General features: G+C 41.6%; 1 protein-coding gene across 8 annotated transcripts in view; it reads left to right on the top strand.

Moving 5' to 3' along the window:
• Nucleotides 1–25326, top strand: part of Asap1 (ArfGAP with SH3 domain, ankyrin repeat and PH domain 1) — a 299332-nt gene that overhangs the window by 249274 nt on the left and 24732 nt on the right. For all 8 annotated transcript variants that reach the window (XM_069991415.1, XM_069991412.1, XM_069991407.1 and 5 more), the window contains 9 exons: nucleotides 1169–1332; nucleotides 3027–3160; nucleotides 5017–5108; nucleotides 10933–11119; nucleotides 11362–11447; nucleotides 13086–13201; nucleotides 13326–13393; nucleotides 15684–15791; nucleotides 17656–17884. In XM_069991415.1, coding sequence (XP_069847516.1) covers nucleotides 1169–1332; nucleotides 3027–3160; nucleotides 5017–5108; nucleotides 10933–11119; nucleotides 11362–11447; nucleotides 13086–13201; nucleotides 13326–13393; nucleotides 15684–15791; nucleotides 17656–17884 — 1184 coding nt within the window. The remainder of the gene's footprint in view (nucleotides 1–1168; nucleotides 1333–3026; nucleotides 3161–5016; nucleotides 5109–10932; nucleotides 11120–11361; nucleotides 11448–13085; nucleotides 13202–13325; nucleotides 13394–15683; nucleotides 15792–17655; nucleotides 17885–25326) is intronic.

Raw genomic sequence — 25326 nt, 5'->3', positions numbered from 1 at the left:
TTGAAACTTAAAAGCTGTTCTATTTTATTATTATTTTATCAGTGTTCTGCCACGTTCAAGTGGCTCACACCTATAATCCTAGGACTTAGGAGGCTAAGATCTGAGAATCATGGTTTGAAACCAGCCTAGGCAGGAAATTCTATGAGACTCTGATCTCCAGTTAATCACCAAAAATCCAGAAGTGGAGGTGTGGCTCAAGTGGTAGAGGGCTGGCCTGGAGCAAAAAAGCTCATGGATAGCCCTCAGGCCCTCAGTTCAAGCCTCAAGACTTGTGCATGTGCACACACAATATAATAATGCCCTGTTGGGGCTGGGAAGTTGGCTCAGTGGTAGAGCGCTTGCCTTGGATGCCTGAGGCCCTGGGTTCGATTCCTCAGCACCACATAAGCAAAAAGAAAAAAGCCAGAAGTGGCATTGTGGCTCAAGTGGTAGGGCACTAGCCTTGAGCTGAAGAGCTGAGGGACAGCGCTCAGGCCCAGAGTTCGGGCCCCACAACCGGACCAAAAAATATAATAATAATAATGCCCTATTGTTGAGTGTTTGGTTTTATACATAGCTTTGTAGCAAAGGGGTATTATATTAGTATATGGTGGACTTACCTGTAATCAAATAAACTGCATTCTTTACTTTGTATTCTAAATGTCAGTATGTTTCCAAGTTATTTTGCCTTTTTACAAGCATACATTTTTATGGCTGCTAATGAAGTAGCCCTTCATTTCCACTGTTAAATATTCCTGTAGACATGGACTTCCAGGGAAGAGATGTTTTTTGCTGCATTCCTATATCTATTTCTCACATTTCTATCTTATGGTTACATTGGGTTCATGCCTTTCTAGCCTTCTCCTCTCTAGCTTTCCCTTTATTCTGTCTACATGGGAAGACAAACACGTGGGTATTCATGTAATTCCTGTCTTATGTTGGCTTTTTCTCATCTACTCCAGTATCTAATGTTTTTCTTATGTGTTGCTTTGGATTTCTTTTTGCATGTATGTGCATTTGTGTGTAGTGAGGATTAAACCTAGTACCTTATTGCTAGGCACACATTCTTTATCTTGTCCCATCATATTTAGTCTCTCCATTTTCCTCACTTTATTGCTCTTTTTTGCAGTGGGGATAGAAAAGAATGGCCAGTCCTTTCTGAAGGCCTTCTCTGATGTTTTGATCACAGATGGATATCAGTATTGACAAACAGCAAAGAAGAGGCTCTAACCATGGCCTTTCGTGGTGAGCAGAGCACAGGGGAGAACAGCTTGGAAGACTTGACAAAAGCCATCATTGAAGATGTCCAGCGGCTCCCTGGGAATGACGTGTGCTGTGACTGTGGCTCATCAGGTATCCTTCCCCTACTTGAAATGGCTTCTGAGGTCCTCTTTTCCTGTAATTACTTAAAGCCTTATCTCCTATGGATGTGCACACAATGTGTATTCCCAACATCAATATTCCCTGAGCTGCTCTTACTTACACTGTTCTCTCTACCTGGAAAGCTCCTATGTATCCTCCAAAGTGATTACCTGCCTCAGTGCTCCCTTTCCTACCATGTTCAGTTAAATAAAAATCATAGACATAAGGGGGAAAGCATAGGACTTGGTGTCCATATTTTAAATCATAAGTCTGCTATTCAGCAGAATAGTCTCATACTGAGCTCTTCTCTATTGTAGTCCGCAGATACTAATACACCTCCATTGTAAGTACTTGATAAAATAATCAATAGGGGCTAGGGACTGGTTGGGATGTGACATAAACTCTTCTTCCTTCCTGCTTCCATAGAGGTGTCTCCTTCCCATGGATTTCTGTATTACCGATACATTACCAACTGCTGACACTTACGGTTTGTGCCAAGGAATGTGCTATATGTTTTATTTATATGATTATGTTATATCGTCATAGAAGCTTTGTGAGCAAGATACTAATCTCCTCATTCATAAGATGAGAAGTTATTTGTTTTAAGATCATGCACCTGCAACTGGGGGGTGAACACAGCTACAAAATCTGATGTTCTTTTTTTTTTGTTTTGTGTTTTGAACTTTTTATGATGCTTAGAGATTGAACCCCAGCTCCTTATTGACGTTATGCAAGCACTCTACCACTGGATTAATTCCCCAGCCTAAAGCTGGCGTTATGATATGTTTATTGTTCTACTTACTGGGCTTTACCACACAGGATGTCATAGCACCTCAGAAAAAGAGTCTCAGGTTGACTGTCGTGTAAACCTAAGTGCTTTAAGACAATGGCAGAGGAATAGTAAATACTGAGGTGCTAGCCAATCAAAAGAAAAGAAATGACATTTTAGTGACATAGAAATAATTGTGCCCACAGTCCTGGAGGAATCTTTTGGTCATAAGGCGCTGGAAAATATTGAATGTTCAGTATTTATGGCTGTCTTATTGCCAAGAGGAATGTAAGGAGAAGCTGTAGCCAAGAATGGTGGGTAAGGGCCGGGAAGGTGGCTCAGTGGTAGAGCGCTTGCCTTGCATGCTTGAGGCCCTGGGTTCAATTCCTCAGCACCACATGAGCAAAAGGAAAAAAAGCCCGAAGTGGTGCTGTGGCTCAAGTGGTAGAGCGCTAGCCTTGAGCTGAGGGACAGTGCCCAGGCCCAGAGTTCAGGCCCCACGACCGGACCCAAAAAAAAAAAAAGAATGGTGGGTAAAGCTAGTTGCAACTAGACTAATGACAGCTTCAGAATCTAGGCCGCAGTTGCAGGATTTAGGGCCTTCACCTCCCTTGTTCAGGGATGGTAGTGGCATTAAGGGAACCTTCCCACAAATCTTGAGGACATTGCATAGGATCTCCTAGGAAACAGGTTTCTCAAATAAGCTACAAGGATTAAGGCTTGATTGTGTTTTTAAATAAATGTGGAAGAGAAACTTTTATATTAATCCCTAGGCTAAACAACAAGCATCTATGTCTTCCATTTAAATTTTTCCCTTTTAATAATTCTTACCAAGTCTTACTACTATTTTAGTTTTCTTGATATTTGGCATACAAAGTTACCTATCTTGTTTGTTTTCATTAAATCTTTTCTACAGAACCCACATGGCTTTCAACCAACTTGGGTATTTTAACATGTATAGAATGTTCTGGAATCCATAGGGAAATGGGTGTTCACATTTCTCGAATTCAGTCTTTGGAACTAGACAAATTAGGAACTTCTGAACTCTTGGTAAGTCTTGGCTTGTACTTTGGAAGAGAACTTTCATTGTCCTGAATATAATTAAAATATTACTTTGTGGTCTTTGTGTTCAGTACAAAGAATGCTTATTCCTAAATTGTATGTATTTGCTTAGATGTTTAAAATTTAACTTGTGTGATGTGTAAGACTTACTGTTTTCTATTTCCTATTTGAAGAAATGGTGACTCACACAACTTTTCTTTGGGGATGGACTTCTTCTAAGCTGCTTTTTTTCTTTAGGAAGAGGTTTCTTTTGTGATTCACTGTAATGGCAATTATAATCACATGTTTCCATTACCACCTACTGGCTTCAGTTATTAAAACTAATGATTGAAAAGTTTTTCCCAGTTTTGTTTTCTGCTTGTATGTTAATAAAGTACCCATGAATTGAAAATGGCCTATTCCGTACTGTCACAAAAGTAGTTACTTTTGAAACCATAACTACTTCCAGTAGTGAAGAAATAAAGTGTATGTGGAGTTGTCTTGCTTAGTGTTATGCGAAAAAGGCATGACTAGGTAAACTTGTTTTCTTGAACCATTTCTCCCCACACACCCATCATGATTCACCCAAACTTGAAGTCCTCATAAGGTCCACACTAAATTGGTCCTGATCAAAGGCCCACTTAGCATCCTCATCATTTACAGGACTATAAGAGTGAAATTTGTTAAGGGAAGTGGAACTCCTCCTTGAGCAGAATCCGAATGAAATGGAACTCAGATAAACTGGAAACGTAGCATATCACTAACCTCTTCCAAAGAAAAAGCTAGGGCAGTTAGCCACCCAGCTACAGGCTTTGCCATCTGAGCATCCACTGAACAGTGATGTGGCTTGTGTTGTATGAGCCTTCTCACTTGGGAAGGAGGGAATTATGCTGGTACTTAGCTCTTCATTTCACTTTAGCATTTCAGAGGAAGACTCAGGCCTAATTCCTGAAACACATTTTCCCTTAGTATAGGACTAGTGCCATACCATCTCTTTGACCTGTGAAAATGAGACCCAATTGACATCTAAACATAGGAAAACAAAGTGCTAAACATTTGCTGCAAAATAGACCCAAGATTTGGGCTGTGAAGGTGCCTCAGTGGTGGAGTGTTTGCCTTGCATGCATGAGGCCCTGGGTTTGATTCCTTAGCACCACATAAGCAGAAAAAGCCGAAAGTGGTACTCTAGCTCAAGTGGTAGAGCGCTAACCTTGAGCTGAAGAGCTGAGGGACAATGCCCAGGCCCAGAGTTCAGGCCCCAAGGCCGACAAAAAAAATAAATAAAAATAGGCCCAAGATTCTTCACCCAAATACCCACTTGCATGAATATTCCTTAACATTTTGCATTACTCTTAGAACTGTATGTGATAAAGATCTTGAGCCCAGAAGCAAAATGCTTCTTGGCTCTTCTTCTCTTGCTACCCATAGCATCTTACCATGTGCCAAACAAGTAATCCTACTTTTTCCCCTGGTCAATATTAAACAAAAGTATATGGCTGAGTAGCAAAGCTGTTGCTGTTCATGTCCATTGAGAATTTATATTAGACTCACATGGAGCCTGCTCTTTTTGCTCTCTGATAAGTCCAGCTCCTTGTTGCTTCTGGCATTTATCACATATTTATAGACATTATTTCTTGTCATTGGCCTGATCCCACTAGACTCTGGCTGAGTCCCTATGGGAAGGGAACATGGTTTACCTTTCCTAAAAGTTCAATGCCTAGCACATAATGAATACTCAGTAAATTTTGATTGAACAGATAGACAGATGAGAGAAAATATAATCCCCAAATTCTCAAAAGCAAAATAATAGGAAAGTTTTAACTGTAGTAACAAGCTTACCATGGTGTGTTTTGTTTCTGTTACAGCTGGCCAAGAATGTAGGAAACAATAGTTTTAATGATATTATGGAAGCAAATTTACCCAGCCCTTCACCAAAACCCACTCCTTCGAGTGATATGTAAGTACTTCTAATATATTGAATACTTGACCCACTCCATAATTGTTTTTCTATCCTCCCCAGAATCTTAGTGGTTGTATTTCTCCTATCTTCAGGGAAAAGCAAAGTGTTTTGAATGTGTTTCTTGGACACAATTCTTTTTCTTTTTAATTTTCTCTCTTTTATTTTTTATATGTGTTTATTGTAAAAATACTGTACAGAGGGGTTACAATTACATGAGTAAGGTAATGAGTGTATTTCCTATGAAGCATTGTTGCCTCCTCCTTTGTTTTCCCCCTACCATCTCTTCCTTCTCCACCTCCCCAACTACTCTCCCCCACCCCTGCCAAAGTTGTAAAGTTTGTTTTCAACATAGTATCTTGTACATCTCATTGTTACAATGGGTCAACCTGTATCCCTATTTAAGCATTTTGTTTTTTCCCTTCCCCTCCCCAAATTAGAAAAGTGTATATACAAGATGCAGGTCACCAGAATCAAATACAAAGAAACAAAAAAAAAAATCACATAGTACATTATAAATATGTTCAAAACAATAGCAAGCAAGAGAAAAACATTCTTGGGACACAAATTCTTTCTTTTTTTGGGGAGTGGGGGGACGGTCCAGTCGTTTTGCCTGAATTCTGGTCCTGGGCGCTGTCCCTCAGCAATTCAGCTCAAGGCTAGCGCTCTACCACTTGAGCCACAGCGCCACTTTCGGCTTCTTTCTTTTTGCTTATGTGGTGCTGAGGAATCGAACCCAGGGCCTCAGGCATGCAAGGCAAACACTCTACCACTGAGCCACCTTCCCAGCCCCACAAATTCTTTTCATCAGCACCTTCCTTAGGTGGTTGCAGGCAGGTGCCTCCTCTGTGGAGCACAGATCTTGAAGAGGACATGGCAAGTTGTGACAAATAATACAATACAAAGACAGTGGTAGACTCTCAGTAAATTAGAGAAATTCCAAATGCTCAACAACCCACTCAACAAGGCTCTGAGGAAACAGATATCCTGCCCAATATTTTGCCAGTAAGAATAAAAAGACAAATTAGCCATACTTACCAAAACTATAAATGTATTACCGCTATTATCTTGCCCATGTAATTGTAACCCCTCTGTACAGTATTTTCACAATAAAAAAAATGTATTAACTCTTTAAGTTGGTTATCTCACTTCTAGGGATTCATTCCTATTTTATGATAGAAAAAGATTAAGAAATAAAGCAAGTGACCATTGACAGGCATCTGAGTAAGTAGTTTATAGTATAGCCAAACAGTAGAATGCTATATAGATATGAGAAAGAACAAACTTTCCAATGTTTTCATTTGAGATGATTTCCAGGGTTAATATTTAAAAAAAAAAAGACAAGGTGAAGAAAATAGATTGCTTTGGGGAAGAGAAGTATTAAGTATGGAGAAATATGCACATTCCTTGATCCAGACTCAGAAAGTTAATTTTGTCTAAATTTGATGATAAACCTTTCCTTGACAAGCCAGGTGCTAATGCTTACACCTGTAATCCTTGCTACTCAGGAGGCTGAGATCTGAGGATTGCAGTTTGAAGCCAGCCCAGGCAGCAAAGTCCCCAAGAGACTTTTATCTCCAATTAACTACTCAAAAAATCTGGAAGTGGTTCTGTGGCTCAAAGTTGTAGAGAGCTTGTCTTTAGTAATAAAGAGCTTAGAGACAGCACACAGGTCCTGAGTTCAAGCCCCATGACTGACAAAAAAAAAAAAGCCCCTTTCCTTGAACTCTCACTACCTAGACTTAGAAGGCAAATAGATTTAGATAGGACTGGGATGTGGCTCAAGTGGTGAAGCATTCGCCTACCAAGTCCAAGGCCCTGTATTCAATATCAAATACTACCATATAGATTTGATAGTACAGAATGCTTAAGCATATATGGGTTAGTCAGTTTCACATTGCTGTGACAAAATATGTAAACAACTTAAAAGAGAAGAGAACTTTTTGGTTTTACAGTTTCACTCTAGAGTTAGCCACCTCCACCACCATGAGCCTGAGTTAACATACCAGGTATCAGAGTGTAGTGAAGGAAAGCTGTGTACCTCATGGCAGCCAGGAAACAGAGCAGGAAAAGTCAGGGACAAGATGTATGCCATTCAAAGACATACCTCCCTTGTGACCCACTTCCTCCAATCAGATCCCACTTCCTGATAGTACATTCACCATGAACCCATCAGTGGCTTAGTCCATGATGGAATCAGTCACCCCTCAATAGCACTAATACCTGGAGACCAGGCCTGTGAGTCTATCTATGGGAACATTTTACATCCAAACTGTATTCTGTCCCTGGCCACCAAAGTCTTGGCCATTCATGGCCCTTCAGTTTCACCCACATGACTTCAGAAAGCATTATCTTACCCTCTCAGGAGCTTCCTGTAGGAGCTCCAATCCTCCCATACATTGCCTGACCTCTCAGCCTTCCTTTGAAATCTGGGTGGAATCCTCTATGACCCTACATAAGCACTTGGATTCTGCATGCCTGCAAAACTAGCATCACATGACTGAACCCTAAGTCCACTAATTACCTAAAAAGTAACCAGTCCTGCTTGGACTAAAGCGGCAGTATTGATGGATAGCTAAGTGCAGGGATACACTTTTCCTACAGTGCCTGTGTGAGCAGGATATCCAGAACCAGTCCTCTATTCTCAAAGCAGCCTCTTACAAGTCCATTTTACCTTCAGATCCCAGAACCTTTGATGGGAAGGGCCTGATCAATCCCTGAGAGAACCCCAAGTTCTCTTTCCACTTATCCTGATGAAAAGTACTTGGTTTTTTTTAATGTCACTAATCTCTTCAAGAACCACACCTTTACCACATCTTTCAGTACTTTTCCTTTCTGGCCAAATTACAAGTTTTTTAACTCCTTATGATCTGCTTTTTACTACCAGTTCTAAATGTAAACCTGGCAATATTCATGCCACCTGCTCACTGCTGTACTGCCTAGAAATTTCCTCTAGATAAACTAGTTCATAACCTTTAAATTCAGCTCACGCAAAGTCTTAGGATATGGACGAAATGTAGACAAGTGTAATATGAGTGGCCTCTGGCCCAATTCCCAGCAGATTCCTCATTCCCATCTGAAACTTTGTGAGCACAATCTTTACTCTTTGTATTCTTAATGTCATTCCGGTCATCTGAGATCCCACCAGAATTGCCCACTCAGCTCTGCTTATATAGCAGTAGCTTTTTCTAGCCTACTTCTCCAGACTTTCCCAAATTCCTCCCTCAAGACAGTTCAAAAGGCTTCTGAACCATAGTCAGGAATGGTCATATTTCTCAGTAGATTTTCTGTGCTAATCACCTTTCCATTACTGTCACAGAGTGCTTAGGAAAACAAATTAGGGGTCACAGTTTCACAGATTTCAGCCCAAGTTTTCTTAAACCCTTATTTTGGCCTGTGCCAGGATAGAAAACCATCATTGTAGAAGGATATAGAGGAGCAAAGCACTTCTCCTTGTGGTAGGTGGGAGGTACAGAGAAAGACAGAAGGAGGCCATGGGTCAGATAAATCCTTCTCAGATAAGTCCTCCCCCCGCATTGTGACCCACTTACTTCAACCAGGTCCACCTCTTGATAGTTCATTCCTCTATGAACCATCAGTGGATTAGTCCCTCAGTAAGGTTAACACCCTTGTAATCTCACCCCTCAACAATGCCACTAGCAGAGGAACAAGCCTGCGACACACAGGCCTGTAGAGACAATATACTTGGAGGTATCACTTTAATTTTTGAGCAGTATAAATGGATTAATCTCTCATCCAAGTACTACTAGGACCCAGCAAGTCTGTCACTCTATTCATAGCTTTTTTAGTTGAATTAAATGTTGAGGGGGTGCTAGGGAGTAAACCCAGAGCCGCACACACACATGCTAAACACACATTCCAGTGCTGAGCTAAGCTCCCAGCCCTTGCAGTTCAAACTTGGTTTAAGTGGTATGGATAAGTCAGAGATTAATTCTAACTCAAGTGGTCAAGAAAGGCTTTGTGAAAGAAGAAATCTGAAGACAAAAGTAAATTCCTTGTCAAAGTATAAAGCAGTTTGAGAACCGTGGCTTCCTTTTTGTATGTTTAGAACCAAGACTCACCAAGCATCTTCAGTTAGGCTATTAGAAGACATATTCTGTACCTGAAATTTCTTTCTCTTCTAACTGAATAATGGCTTCTGGAGAAGGCAAAGAGGATAAAAAGTGATCTTTGTAGTGCATCTGAAACACAGTTTAAGGGAATTCTGGTCTTCCCTCTTCCCCATTTCCCCCAATTGACAAATCTCATTTTACCCTGATATCCACAACTTACAGTTACCCCTGACCCCATTGCAGGGGCCAGCATATTCTAGTTGATTTAGAATTGGAATGATATAAGATCCAGTCTCAGACCTCATCTGTTCTTTGATTTTTTTTAAATTTTTTGTCTTTTGGATTCCTCTTCTCTCTTGATTATTTATTCACAAGCTTCCAATCTACATGTATGACCTAAGTCAGGTAAATACTCTGGTTTACTTCTTTAAGATTTTTTTATGTAGGCAGTCTGTTACACACTGTGGTTTCAGATGTACAATAACTTGCACAATGATTTATTCCTAAGTATGCTGAAAGCAGAACAATGTCTTTTTTCTATATTGTCCCTTAATAAATATGTAATATAAATTTAAGCAAACTTCTATTTTTTATATTTGTAAAGTACAAACTAAAAAAAATGAACATTTTGTGAAGCTTGTATTTTGTATAACCAAAGTAAGAAATTAAGTTTTAAATCTATAATATTTTATCTGGGAAAAAAAGGGAAGTCTGTGGAGGAGATAGCAGCCTAAATGTTTTGCCAGACCCTCCTTAGCTACCAAATTTGCAAAAATACTGAAATTATTGTAAGGCATATTTAGTCTGACGTTAGGAAATCTAGTTTCCAAAAAGAGTTCACACATCACTCTTTGTTCCTAGCCGTAATTTTTGTTTCTCTGGAAAGTAGGTATGGTTATTAATACTTCAAAGAAGATAAAACTCCATTCAGTCTTTTTAGTAGCTGTTTTATATAACTGGGCCGTTCAAGGGGTGGGTTTTCAGGTACAACAGTATCTAGAATGTCAGTACCATCTGGACCCCATTTCTCTCTCCCTGTCTTACTGTCATTTTCTCTGAGCTGACTTCTATTTTCATCTTTCCCAAAAGGTAACAGAGTAAGTACTGGACTACTTTGGTTCTGTTCTCACCCTTATGGCTGAGAGGTAGACTCAAATCTCCCCAAGACCTCTTGAGCTGAGATAGAGGGTAGCCCTGTACAAAAACATGCTGCTCGGAGCCTGGTGCCCACTGAAGCCTCCTGCTCCCCATCACAAGCTTCTGCAGGGAGGAACTTGTCTCATCCTTGGGGAACTACTGTCGGCTTGTTCTCATGGCAGCCTTCCTCAGCCTCAGGCCACTCACTGATGGATCAAGAGTTCTATTACAAGACTAAAACCCTTTCCATGGGGCTCTGAAAACTTTTATTTGCATCTACATTTCTAAATATCTTTATATATTTCTGTGTTTCTGAGTTTGAAGTCTTAAGAGCAAATTTCTCAGGCTGTTGATCAAGGTGAAAAAGAAATCTATGATCTATGTGCCCATTCTGTCACTGTGTATTACCTGCATGCACCAATAAATATTTCTTTAGTTTCTTTAGTTTGCCTTTATTGGAGTAACTTGGTCTAAAATCTAGCTTGTTTGAGAAGCATGTTCATTAAAAGAATTCCTGGACAAAAAATTATATATATATATGTCAGGAAGATCTGAAACTTTCTTGGCTCTTGGAAAATGATTCTCTGGTGGTTTGGTTTTGTTTTCTGTTTTAGGACCATACGGAAAGAGTATATCACTGCGAAGTATGTAGACCATAGGTTCTCAAGGAAGACCTGTTCCTCCCCAACAGCTAAGCTGAATGAGTTGCTGGAGGCCATTAAGTCCAGGGATTTACTTGCACTAGTTCAAGTCTATGCAGAAGGGGTAGAGCTAATGGAGCCACTGCTCGAGCCTGGACAGGTAAGGCCTCACTGAAATCATAGAACAGAAAATAAAAATCAGGTTAAATGATCATTTTTGTTATCCTAACAGCATATAATGAGATTCTTATATACTATTTGGTTGCACACTTCTAAATCAAGAGAATTTGAGAGTAAAACGTGTCGTTGAAATAATTATTTGAGGCATCTAATGTAAGTGAAGCTGCTAGAGAAAAACAGGCATGTGAATCTCCATGTTTATACTTGTCCTTCCCTTCCCAGGAGCTCGGGGAGACAGCCCTCCACCTCGCCGTCCGAACTGCCGACCACACATCTCTCCATCTGGTTGACTTCCTTGTACAAAACTGGTAAAGCCTTTGTTTTCTCCATTGAATTAAGTAAATATGACTCATAAGTTAGTACACACCAGACCTATTAGTGGCCTAGATCATAACACAGTAAACATCTTTTTATAATTAGCCATATAAAATCTAAGGCTTTGCAGACCATTGTGGTATGAAAACAGCTATAAACAATATGCAAATGAGTGAGCATAGCTGTAGACCAATAAAACTGTTTACAAAAATAAAGAACCTTCCAAACTGTGTCCCATAGGTTATAGTTTGCTAGTACCTGGCCATAGAAAATATAAAGTACTATCTGTGTGCCTAAAAACTTGCTATATTGCTGGGCATTAGTGGCTCATGCCTGTACTCAGCTACTCAGGAGGCTGAGATCTGAGAATTGTGGTTTGAAGTCAACCTGGGCAAGAAAGTCCCTAAGACTCTTATCTCTAATTAACAACCCTCTTTCCCCCACCCCCACCCCCACACACAAAAACAATCCAGAAGAAAGCCTATAACTCAAGTGATAGAGTGCTAGCATTGAGCAAAAAAGCTCAGAGATAACAACCAGGCTCTGAGTTCAAGGCCCAAGACTGGCACAAACAAAAAAAACTCCTGATTTGCAGAGTACGAAAGAAGAGTATGAACAGTACAGGTCAGTTATATTTTTGAGTGTTTGTTGTTTAATAGAATAGAGCAAGCTAGTTCAAACGAGAGACATAATGTTAAGCCTGTAATGCTGAACACAGGAGATGTGTCTCTGCTGGATTCTTTCATTTTCTTTTTATTTTTTAATGTAAAGTAGTTGTACAAAGGGGTTTCAGCTGAACTTGTCAGTTTGTAAGTACAGTACATCTTGATCAATGTCACCTGTTCAGTAAGAGGAAGATTAAGTAGGAGCTGAGCTTATCCAGAGGCAAATGATCAATAAGGAGGGGAGCTGATCCCATGTAGGAAGAATGCTTCATGGACACAGTCTAATTGTATAAAGGTCCAGGCCTCTTCCTTAGAGGGAAGAATGGCATAATGTTTAAAAGCATTGGCTCCAGAGATAGTCTGTGTTCAAATCCCCATTCTATTGTCCCTATCTTGAATACAATGAAAGCAAGCACTTTACCCTCTCTGTGCCTTCAGTTTTTCATCTGCAAAATGGAAGCTAGTCTGAGTACTTTCTCAGGTAGGTGTGAAGATGCACTGAACATGTAAAAGCTACTCTGTGGTTTACTAGGCATCAATTCTGAATGTTACTATCACTGTATTTCTTATAAATATAGGTATAATATAGAAACACCGTTATTTCCCTGTTTTAAGTTTGAGTTAGTTATTAGCATAGAAAGAAGCACCCACATGCATTAGCACACACCTGTTGTCTCAGCGACTTGGGAGGCTAAAGCAGGAAAACCAAAGATTTGAAGCCAGCCTACATTATATAAGACCAAGTTTGACCCTCGTCACAAAAATAAGTAAATATAGAATATGATATTCACACTTATATTCCTTCATTCATCCACACTTTTACTTTCTGAGGTATCAGTTACCTGAATTCAACCATGGTCCAAATGTATTAAATGGAAAAATCCAGAAATAAGTAGCTTATACCTTTTAAATAGCAACTGACGCCTAGAGTTGTAGTCATTTCTTTGTGACACTGTGATTTTTCAGTGGGAACCTGGATAAGCAGACATCCTTGGGGAACACGGCTCTGCACTACTGCAGCCTGTACAACAAGCCTGAGTGTCTGAAGCTGCTTCTCAGGAGCAAGCCCACTGTGGACATTGGTGAGAGTGTGGCCACGTGTCACCAGTGACCATCTCTTAACATCTGTTCAGTAAAACAGATTTGCATGTTATGTGCTGTTCTTCCCTAGACACTTAATGCAAGCGTAGTTTTCCTTTGTTTCAGTTAACCAAGCTGGAGAAACTGCCTTGGACATAGCAAAGAGATTAAAAGCTACCCAGTGTGAAGATCTGGTAAGAGAAAGTAGATTTAGACACTTACTAGTCATTAACTCTCTTCAAAATGTCCTTCTGAGAGATTGAAATAAGCCAGGAAGTAATGGTTCATACCTTTAATCCCACCTACCAACTATGGAGAGATTTAGGTGAGAGGATAATGGTCTAAGACTAGCCCCCAGAAAAAAAATACAAGACCCTATCTGAAAAATAAAGCAAAGAAAGGGCCAGAGGCATAACCCAAATGGTGGAACACCCTAGCAAGAGCACAAGGCCCTAAATTCAAATCCCAGTACCATAAAAAAAAACAACAAAACGTTTAACTAGGAATACAGGTAGACCCATTGCAACAATGAGATGTACAAGTCGTTATGTCAAAAAACGAACTTCACAACTTTGTTGGGGGTGGGGGGAGGATGGGAAGGAGAAACAAAGAGAAAGCAACAATGCTTGATAAGAAATGTACTCATTATCTCGCCCATGTAATTGTAACCCCTCTGTACAGTATTTTCACAATAAAATTAAATAAACAAAAAAAGTGAAATAATTACCACTGTCACCCACTCATGTTTTGAGTGCAGTTGTGGCATGGGAGGTGAAGTGCATTTGAGAGGTGCTGTCACTGGACAGGACTGCAGATTGCAGTTATACTTTGTATTTGCCAGGTCAATAGGCTTTTTCTATAGTTTACACCTTTGGGCAGATAAAGCTCAGAGGATAGTGGCTTTGAGAGTGTTAAACACTGTTCTCCTAATTCTGTACACTCACCTCACTTGACCCCACCAATTCTTGCTGAATAATCAAAACCTGGAGTTAGAATGATTCTAATGAAAAATGTAACATGAGTGTCATGGGAAAGGAAGAGATAGGTTTTTTAAAAAGTCACAATTTTTGCTGAATACCAGATTCTAAGCCTGGTAGTTATACTTTTAATTCTGTTTTTGTTACATTTTGCTTTGTTTTGCTTTGTTTTTATTGTGCCAGTACCAGGGCTTCAACTTAGGCATGCTCTTGCTCCTCTTTCTTGTTCACAGTTGCACTCTCCCTTTACACTACTTAATTGGAGATGGAGTCTTGAAGAATTTTCTGCACAGCTGGCTTCTCAGCTGGCTGATCAGCCAGGTCTCAGCCTCCTGAATAGCTAGATTTACAGGTGTGTGGGCCACGAGTGCCTACCTTGTTTTACTTTGAGATAGGGTCTTCAAGCATTCCAGTCTCAACCTCCCATATATCTAGCACATGCCACTGTACCCAAGTATGAATTGAAAGGAGGCTTATAAACTTTTCTGTCCAGGCCAAGACCTACCCATGACACTCCCATTCTCGGCCTCTGAAGCAGCTAAGATTATATCGGCATGAGCCACTGGCATCTGGCTTTACTTTTTATTCACCAGCAGGACGCTGGTGGCTCATACCTGTCATCCTAGTTACTCAGGTTGCTGAGATCTGAGGATCATGATTCAGAGCCAGCCTGGGCAGGAAAGGTCATGAGACTCTCATCTCCAATTAACCGCCAGAAAACCAAATGTGGAGCTGTGGCTTAAAGTGGTAGAGCGCTAATCAAGTAGAATATCAAGAACAGTACTCAGACCCTGAGTTCACACCCCAGGACTGGCACAATAAGTTAATTAATTAATTAGAATGTTCTTGAGATTGCTGTCCCTGCACTCATTTTATTAATAAGAAATGGGATGGGCTTTTAAAGATATACCTCTTAACTTTGACAGACTCTTGAATGTTCTTCAGACAGGAATATGTGATTCTGAGATACATTTTAGTATTAAGAAAGCTATAATCCTAGCTACTCAGGAGCCTGAGAGGTGAGGATTGCAGTTTGAAGCCAGCCCAGGCAGGAAAGTTTGTGAGACTCCTATCTCCAATTAAATCATGGAAAATCGGGAAGTGGTGCTGTGGCTCAAGAGGTAGAGTGCTAGCTTTGAACTAAAAGAGCTCTGGAACAGTGCCCAGGCTTAGAGTTCAAGCCTCAGGACTGGCAGAAAAAAGAAAAATAAAGAAAGTTGTTAATTTCAGATAAAAATCAAGTTGTCAAAGTCAGGAAGCTTCTTCCTGCTGTTCTTTGCAGTTCCCAGGTCTGTCAAACAGCCATCTACCTTATTACTTACTAGCTATTTATTACTATTATTATTACTATTTATTACTACTTACTACAATTAGTTAGAGTTGCGCCCAGGTGCACCTATTGATGCGTTTGAAACTAGGCGTCGGGTGGGATTTGCTCAGTGTTTGTGTAAGACTGGAGTGTTTGGACATTTCAACCTAAATGGTGCGTACCTGCTGTTCCTTCCAGCTTTCCCAGGCTAAATCTGGCAAGTTCAACCCACACGTCCACGTAGAGTATGAGTGGAATCTTCGACAGGAGGAGATGGATGAAAGTGATGATGATCTGGATGACAAAGTGAGTGGGAAGGGTGGGTACCCCAGAGAGAGTTCCTGTCCTCCCTGCACAGGCCGGAGCCATTTTCCTGTGAGATGGTTTGGGTCTTCTGACCTGATGTACCAGGACCATTGTCATCGCTTGATTTCTGACAATTACATTATTTTTGAGGGTTGTCCAGAGAAACTGAAGCAATGGGACAGAAGGAGAAAGAAAAAAACTTGTCTGAGCTTGGCTCTCATGGTTGAGGGGGCTGCTGGACCAGCAGCTGAGGCTGTAAGCAGAACCCCTCATTGTCCAGGAGACCCTGCATCTTTTTTAAAAAATTTTATTTTTCACTGTTAATGTAAAGATGATATACAAAGAGGTTACAGTTTTGTAAGTCAGATAAAGAGTACATTTCTTTTTGGACAGTGTCACCCCTGCCCTCACTCTCTCCCAGTTTTCCCTCCCATCCCCACCCACAAGTTGTATAATTAATAAGTACTAACAGTTGTCATTTATTGAGAGTACTTAAATATTGACTAGGCTGCCTAGCACCTATGTTATCTCAGACCAGCTTTACTGAAAACCAGTGGGGGATAACTGCTATTGTCCCCAGTTCACAGAAGAGAAAAAAAATTTAGCAACTTGTATGGAGTCAGTGAGCTGGTAAAAATAGACTCCAGGCTTAAATGCAGAGTTTTAATCTACTTGAAGTCACTCATCCTTATCACCATGTATAGCTGGATGGTCCCTCAGTGCCATGCAGGATGTGAAGAATGGTTGGACAAAGAGGCCCTAAAGTCATTGGGTACTTGAAGTGGGTGTAAATGGTCATCTGGTGTGACAACTAATATACTGAGGATTTGAAGTATTCCTGAGAAGTGTTCAGAAGACTGAGCTCCTCAGCCTTGGCAGACTACACAGATGCTATCGAGGGAGTAGCACTGAAAACGAGTTTTGAGGTAGTTGGATGTTGGCCTGGGAGAACAGTATGGGCCATGGCTAGGGGTCTGGCAGAGCCTGGAAGTCTGAATGGTGAGAAATACTATGTGTAAAGACTGTCCCCCAGAGGGAGGGGCTGCCCTGTGGGGTCAGCCAGGTCAGGTTAAGAAAGGCTACACTAGGTCGGGCTTTTATCCGTGCTGTCAGGTTTATCCAAGCTGAGGTTTAGTATCAGAAGAGCAAGGTTTCCTGCCAGCTGCAGCTGCTTTGTGGACAATAGCCAAGACCATTCAGGAGGTTGGTGATGCAGTGAGATCAGTGATTCCCTCACTAGGAAGGAGCTTGAGGACCCTTTGGCATCTGTGCAGGCCAGGGGACTCCAAGTAATGTCCAGTTACTAACATCACAGGTGAGTGATGCTTACGTCATTACAGTGCCTACCTGAGCAGTTGGAAATCGTTTGTAGTCTTAGAGCTTGGGTGGGATTTTCACATCTGAATGGTCAGCATTGTAGGCAGGCACCTCCAAGCCATGCTGTGTATGAGTTTGCTTCCCAGAGAGACAAAGTGAGAAGAGAGGTGAAGATTGAGAAGATCTAAACAGGAGTAAGAAGTTAGTAGAACATATTACAGATGGATGAGAACACGGGAGGGCGCGGAGGGTGTCTTGCACAGGGAAGGTGTTCATCCCTTCACTGAACGTTATACCACACTGCAGCCTTACTGCCTCAAACTCTCTACTGGTCCCTCACGGTGTTCCCTAGTGGTTGCCAGTGATGAGGATACAGGAAGTAGAAGGGTAAAGGCTTCCTTGTCATGCATGAGACTGAGAGGCTCTGGCACAGGTCCTAACCTCCTCCAGCAAAGCTTCTGGAGCCCAGGTGACACCTGAACCCATCCTGCAGGCTCCTTTGCACAATCCTTTGTTATATCTCACCCACTGTTGTCTCATCTACCAGCCAAGCCCAATCAAGAAGGAGCGCTCGCCCAGGCCCCAGAGCTTCTGCCACTCCTCCAGCATCTCGCCCCAGGACAAGCTGTCACTGCCAGGGTTCGGCACACCTCGGGACAAGCAGCGGCTTTCCTATGGAGCCTTCACCAACCAGATCTTTGTGTCCACGAGCACAGACTCACCCACATCACCTACTTCAGAGGCCCCCCCTCTGCCACCTAGGAACGCCGGGAAAGGTATGGCCAGAGATGGGCTTTGTGGCTCCCTCTTCAGTGCTGCTGCTTTGCCCAGCTGTCCAGCTTGAAAGGAAGAGTCTGAGGTCCATTTGACTAGCAAAGTGTGGACCACACTGTCAGGATCAGCTTGACGTGGGGACCTTGCCATCTGCCTGGCACCAGCAGCAGGACAAGCAGTGTAAGAGGCACAGTTTGTGCACTGCCTCTTGATAACATCACACAAGTGCTGTGAAGTGTGTGCTTTTGTGCCTGTTTTAGAGATGAGGAAACTAAAGCTTAAAGAGGTACAATGGCTTATCAAAGGCCAAACAGCCATAAACGATGGAGTGGTATAATTTAGTCTGAGATTCCCCATGGCTTCAAAACCTGCGGTCTTTTTAGCATGGCTGGAATGTGAGTTCTCGGAAAGGTTACTTTCCTCCACACTAAGAGGTCTCTGTTGAAGATGCTGGTGCTCATAATGGTGGTTAATGGTCACAAGCATTCATCTCACAAGAGGCCCTAAGCCAAGCTCTTCCCATTCTTTGGACTCCAGGTGAGGTGGATATTCTAGCTGTAGCATCTATAGGCACTGCCTAAGGTTCTCAGTTGCTTGGAATTCTTCACCAGGTCTTCTGTGAACCAGTTGTACAGTACTACATTCCCTCAGACAGGACCTGATCTGGAGAGGGCTCTCTTCCCACAGGAGTGTCATGATGGACATTATCAAAAACCTCCACAGGGCTAACTCCTTGAGCCAGTAGCTAGCACCCTGTTCTCAGCCACAAAGTGCTATATTACATCTCCTATCCACAGAGTATGCCCTGCTTACAAAGTCAGTGTGCTCCCACTTGTTTAGGGAAGTTGAGGACAGAAATGTTACTATCAAGGGTCACCCAAGCAAAGGGGGGAGTAGAGAGGTGCCTCGAGCTACACCTTTGATTTTGGTCTCTGACTGAATCGAAATGCAGGATTCTCACTATGTGCTCAGCCTGTGCTAGCTCAGGTTTGAAGGGCCTCATGGTGCACAATGCCATGCCTATTTGAATCACACTGGAGCTATTTTGTGGGAAATGTGAGCTTTATTCAAAAGTGTTTTTTCAGAGCTTATTCTCCATTGAAATAGTGTTATAAATGGAAGCTGTGTTCTTAGACCCCAAATGGCCTCATAGATCATAAAATAAGGCAGACAAGTTAAAATAAGGCTTTGCATGAACAGATCTCATCAAAGATAACCAGTGGCCCTAATGCTAATAGCACAGGGGCTAAACCTGCCGCTATTTCTTACCATACTATATACACTCTATTAGAACATTCTCTCCTAAATCACTAGTGTATCAAACTAAAGCTTTATAGTGTTTGAACACTGGGCTGCTGCTCCCTTCTGGGAAAGGATGCTCCCCAGAGAATAAGAACAAGGTGCCTCACTACATCCTCCCGAGCACAGTGAGGATTCTCCAGGCCTAATGACAGTAGAGCAATGTCTCTGAAAGATTTCATATTCTCTAGTGATGCTCATCAATACAGTTCAGTAATCTCCCTCAACAGGCAAGGCCTGCCCTGGGTCACAGAACCTCCAGGTCATTGAGCACCTGGAGGAACTGACACCAGAGTCCAGGGAACCAGTAGATGCTTACCTCCTCTCACCCCCTCCCGTAATTTTATCCCAGTGTGGGCACTGAAACACATAAACAGTTCCCTCTGGCTCATTGCCATGTGTAGCTCTCCTGCCTTGAATAAATTCTAACCAGCTCTTTACCAAAGACCCAGTAGACAAAGAGTAAATTTAGTGAGTCAGCTGCTGGAACAGGAGCTTAGAGACTTGGCTATAGCAACTATGGTCAACTAAGGATAGGCAGCTTATCCTTCCTCCTGAAAAATAAAGCCCATAATTGAAAAAAAAAAGAAATCCCTCACTGCCAACAGAGTAGCCGTCCTGGCTGTTCAGAGCAGGGCGTCAGATTGAGAGCTCTGGCCTGTCTGCTAGTGAGACAGGAGGAGGGCAGCCTCTCATGATGGTTATATGGGACTGAGTGCCTTTACATGTGAAAAATGGCAGTGTGTAGAACTGAGTTGTTAGTAGGTATTGTTAAATGTCAGCTGACACTCTGTGTACAGACACAGTTCTTGTTTTGTGGCTTCCTATTGGAGCCACTGAAAGAGGACAAGACTGTCTTGAATCATGGTTTGGATTGCTCATTCTCCAAGCGAGGAAAGCCCTGGTCTGTATTTACAGCCAAAGTCATCTCCACAGCCTCAAATTTATGAGTCTAAAGGGTGGTGGCTTCTAGGATGCATATAGATACTTGTGGCAAAGTTCCCACAAACAAGAAGAGTACAAAAAGAACTGTAGAAAGAATTCTTCTGAGCCTAGCTTAGGAATATTTTCAAGAAACTCCAGCTGGCTCATCAAAATTCAGGAAGTTTGAGCTAAATTACCATTAAGCAAAGCCCCCTTGTGTTTGAGCAGTCCTCGTCAGTCTCAGAAGAACTCAGCCAACTCAGAATCCCAAACTCACCATTCTTTAGGCTCATACAGAAACATTATGCTGCCTAACCCCTCTTCGAAGGGGGAGGGGTCCAGTTAGAGTAAATGGAAACTACAAAATGAAGTATGTAGATATTTGTGATCAACAACTTTCCTCTGCCTGATTACTTTATAGTTAAAGACTAGAAATAACTTTGTTTTTAATCTTTAGGTTAAAGTACTGTCATAGAGAGCCAGATATGGTAGCCTACAGCTATAATCCCAGAAGCATAGGTAGGAGGATCATGGTCTGAGGATGGACCCAAGCAAAAATTTAAGATTCTATTCAAAAAATAACTGAAGCAAAAGGCTGGAGGCTTAAGTGGTACAGCACTTGCCTAGCAAGCAGGTTCAAATTCCAATACTATCAAAAAAAAAGAGGTTGATGCAAGTTTAACAGTCTATACCATCATAAGAAAACAGTCCCGGAAAGGTTAAGGAACTTACTTCAGGTTGCAAGGCACTGAAATGAATGGGAAATTTACGTGGACTTGATAGCTGTCAGACCAGATCTTCTTTTTCCTTCTTTCCCTTGTTGGGGAAGAAGGTCCATCTTTCTCATGCCTGGCTCATGAGATTATCATCAGAAGCCAGTGAGACAGTACAGGAAGAAAGCATTTTGGAATAGGCAGCTTTTCATTGCTCTGAGATACTCGAGTTGAGATTATTAGGCTATGACTGGAAGTATTTCTGGAGTGTGGGAGACTGGAGGGCAACACAGTGCTATGCTACCCATCCCATAGTACAGGAGTTTGAAAATAGGTTGCTTCTGTTTGGGTGATTTGTTTGATTTGACTATGCCTTTAAATAATTTTAAGCTTGAGAATTGTGATGGTTTTTTTTAAAATTGTTAAACATAGTTCCATTTAATGCTTTTTTCTTTCTTTTTTCTTTTTTCTTTTTTTTTTTTGCTAGTTCTCAGGCTAGGCACTGTCCCTGAGCACTTTTGCCCAAGGCCAGTACTCTACCATTTGAGCCACAGCTTTACTTCCAGCTTTTTTCTTTTCTTTCTTTCTTTCTTTCTTTTTTTTTTTTTTTTTTTTTTTTTTTTGTGCTTCATTGGAGATGAGTCTCACCAGTACATTCCTGCTTGGGCTGACTTCCAACAAATTTCAGATCTCAGCCTTCTGAGTAGCTAGGATTACTTAGGGCCTTGTATATAATAGTGCAGAAAGGGAGTGGCTACCTCACGTGAGATTACAGGACAAGTCTATGAGACATTTCACTCAGCACCTGGTCCCTAGTATTCCACAGGGAATATTATCTATCCCCTGCTGGGTACAGTACCTCTGTAGCTCTTGTCCTTTTAAGAAGGGAGTCCTTTCAGTTATAGAGGCTACACTGAAATCATACACCTACTGAATTAATAAGTGCTTCAGATAGTGAAACCAGGCACTGGTATAGGCTCAATTAAAGGTTTTGTTCGATCTGTGATGAATCTGATCTCAAGAAGCTTGACTTAAAAGAACAGTTTAAGCTTTTAGGAATAGGAATGCCAATCAGTTTATTCCCACTGTTCATGAGATGAAGTTCTAGAATCAGGAATTACATGCAGTGAATACTATACATTTCACACTGTCCAGTCTATGTAGACTTCCTACCTCAAATAGCTTCTAGCTTTGGTCTGTTAAAGCAGCAGTCTAGTCAAAAGCAGCATGGTATCTACTGTCCTGAAACCATAGTAGATGCTGATGTTGAAGCCTTAGTGCCATGGAGAATACACGACAACAAGCTACCATCAGTGTAGACAGCTATAGAAAGCTAGACTGTAGCTACTGGGGCAGCCATGAATCTTAGAAAACCTTTCAAACCTCCTCTTCTCTTCTAAGAAGACACCTTTCTCCAGCCCCATGAGAGACTGGGATTTCTTCACCACAAGGGTAGGTATATGTCTCATGCTAACATTTCAGTGATCCTGCTGAATTTCAGGATCTCCATCTGAAAATTAAGGACTAGAGTCTACCATGCTGGGCCACTGAACAGATCCCATGCAATGAAGTCTGCGATGTGTCAAACACCTAACAAGCATTCAGAAAACATGAGCTTCATCCTAGGACAGGTTTTCTGCTCAGAAAATATTTGAGGAAGAGTAATGGAAGAGCTGCTCTTCCCAGAGCTGGTCATCAGGAGAAACAGTGACATATACTATCAGACCAGTAGGAGGTACTGCAGTGGAGGGAGCCAGGAGGAAGTGGACTGCTTTCTCCTCTGCAAAGGATTCATTTCATTCTAACCTGGTTAGAGACAGAAGCCCTTGAAAACCAGGGCCATTAGTGAGTTGTCTCAGAACTCATAAAGCAGAGAATTAGATTCTCATCAATATCAGAGCTTGTCCGCTACGTGAAAAACAGAATCAGGGAGAGCATATCCCAGAAATATATGGCATGTTAAGGAAGGAATATGCGTAAAACTGACCAGATGTCCTGCAGGGTGAGGGTTCACTTGCTGAAAAATCTGTGTGAAATGTCTGCACCAGTTATGCCAAATGCAGCTGTGAAAGCTCTCACTTTTCACACTTTTCCCAGAGGTCTGTAACAGTAGAGGACAAAAGCAAATGGAAAGGGACAAGACTTCTCAGCTTACTGCAGCCACCTGCCATCAAGAAGGACAGATAGTACTAGATGATTCAGACAAGCTTAGGAAGCACTTTCCTATCAACAGTATGATTCATACATGGATAGCTTTAGTTTCCTAGGTGGTTTTTTTTTTAAGCCTGTACAAGACAGTTTAAGTACAGTAGTTTGTCCTTAGTTCACATTGGATTTCTGTTTTGTTGAAGTTGGGGAATGCTTTTGTTTTGGCCTGTATCTGTTACTGTTACTCCTTTTTAAAGCATTGCACGGGGAAGTGGTGCCCTGCCTCAAGCTGTAGAGCATTTGCCTTGAACAAGAGAAGCTCAAGGACAGCGCCCAGGCCCAGAATTCAAGCCTCAGGACTGGCAAATAAATAAAGTATTGCACATGAAGTAGCCAGAGCATTGTACATGAGTTTTGCCCTCGATAGTGGCCACTGTCCAGTAACATTGCCTGATCACCAGGGTGAAAAAAGAGAAGCAAAGGAAATCCCGGTTGTACTTCTTGCATTCAGGGATATATGAGTCCTGAGCCACCAAGGTCCAGTAATTTTCTCTTGATCATCAGTATCATAGAAAGATTGAAGGACCCAGAAATAACTAGTGCTCTTTTCCATGTAGGAATCAACCAGTAGAGTAGTATCATGCTTTGTCATACCCGGGCACAGTATGACACTGCCATGTTGGCATTCTGGTCATACCTGCTACTGGCTTACTGAGGTTACCACAGCACTGTGCCTCCTGTGCTTCTGTTTCCCAATCTGAATGTGGAGATGATGACAGCTCCTTTCTTTGACACAGTCTTATCCACATAATTATACAATATTGTATCTTCATCTACTTAAAGTGATTAGCTTCCTTCCCATTCTTTTAAGCTCTGTGCTACGATAACCCAGAGATAAGTTAGGAGGAATCTCTTCAGGAAAAAGGCTGTACAACTTGATGATTGTAGCAAATTATATAATGAAGTTTCCTAAAGGAATGTGTTTTAAGTGGTCTCACCTTAAATAAATTAGAAATGTGTGAAGCAATGGGTGTTCTTCAGTTTAGCCATTCCAGAGAATATGTGTTTCAAACAACATATGTATGTACAATGTTTATTGAAAAAATCGAGAACAGATTTTTCAAAGATTATTAGGAAATGATGGTTGAAGTTTTGTTCATATTATCCAGAATTTTGTAAGTATAACTTCTATCACCACTCCTCCTGGATGGCATGTTAGAATATGTAATGCTTCTACAGACAAATCTGTCCAAAATGGTCAAGATGATTTTTCCAGCCACAATCTATGAAGTTTCACAGTTGTACTTTTATTTGGTCTCCCAGATGGTGAACTAGGTTTTCTGTGTTATTGAAAACCAGATGTGCAGGTGTTAGAAAAGCATCGTGGTTGTCTGCACCATGAATTGTCCCCATAGATAAACATGGGGTATACCCAGAATGTGCCACCAACCAGTACTGGCAAAGGCAGTCTACATCCCCCTTCCACCCCTCCCCCCCCCACACTGCCATGGACCATACAAAATATCCAGAGCTATTTAATCTTTATGGAAGTTCAGAGATGGAATCAGTTGATTCAGGACATAGGCGCTTGATTAGAGAAAGAGTCTGGATAAGATTGCACCTTTGCTGACCATTGAAAGATGAAGAGGTGAAGAAAGATGAAGGTGAAGAGCTTGGTGTCCCAGAGTGTTCAACACAGAGAGCGCGAGATGCCATTCAGAGGAAGGGAAGCACGTTGGTGCCAAGGCCAAGAGTTCAGCCTTTAAGCCAGCAGGGTTTTGCCTGCTTGTTGCCTCACATTGGGTCTGACCAAGTTCCTGTGCTTTCTGAGGCATATTCTGTTAGTTCTGTGGTGACTGGGTAGATGACTCCAGGGTGGAGTCACTCTCAAAATCATGCAAGCATACAACATAGTTTTGTTAGCATTTTGTCTGTGGCAGTTTTTGCTTCCAGATGGGATTTGGAACCTGAGTGACCTTTCCAAGGCACTGCACCAGAAAGTCCCTAGGTGGCGATAAAGATGAAATTGGTGGGAATCTCAGCATTGTCTATTATGTATTATGCATTTATTTCACAAGGAAAGTTACACTTCCTGATAGTGAACTGTGTTGTTTCCCTCATGTGCCAAGCACAGGAAATGCTACCCTGACTAAGAACAACCAGCCGTATCTGTTGCTGGAATGAACACCTCCCCAGTATCTGTCCCAGCACTACTCCAGCTCCATCCCCCATGTCTATGGGCCCTTGATGTAAAGGCCCAATGTTTTGCCAGCACAGTGGAAACAGTACTAAACACAGGTATCATGAAGGTTCTCGTGAGAATCAAAAGAGGTTGCATATACACAGGAATTTTGAAAATT

The sequence above is a fragment of the Dipodomys merriami genome, unplaced genomic scaffold (genome assembly GCF_024711535.1).
Source record: "Dipodomys merriami isolate MVZ:Mamm:240054 unplaced genomic scaffold, mDipMer1.0.p SCAF_4, whole genome shotgun sequence".
In the NCBI taxonomy this organism is placed as follows: Eukaryota; Metazoa; Chordata; class Mammalia; order Rodentia; family Heteromyidae; genus Dipodomys; species Dipodomys merriami.
Note: the sequence above shows the minus strand (reverse complement) of the source record. Positions and strands in the feature narration are given on the sequence as shown.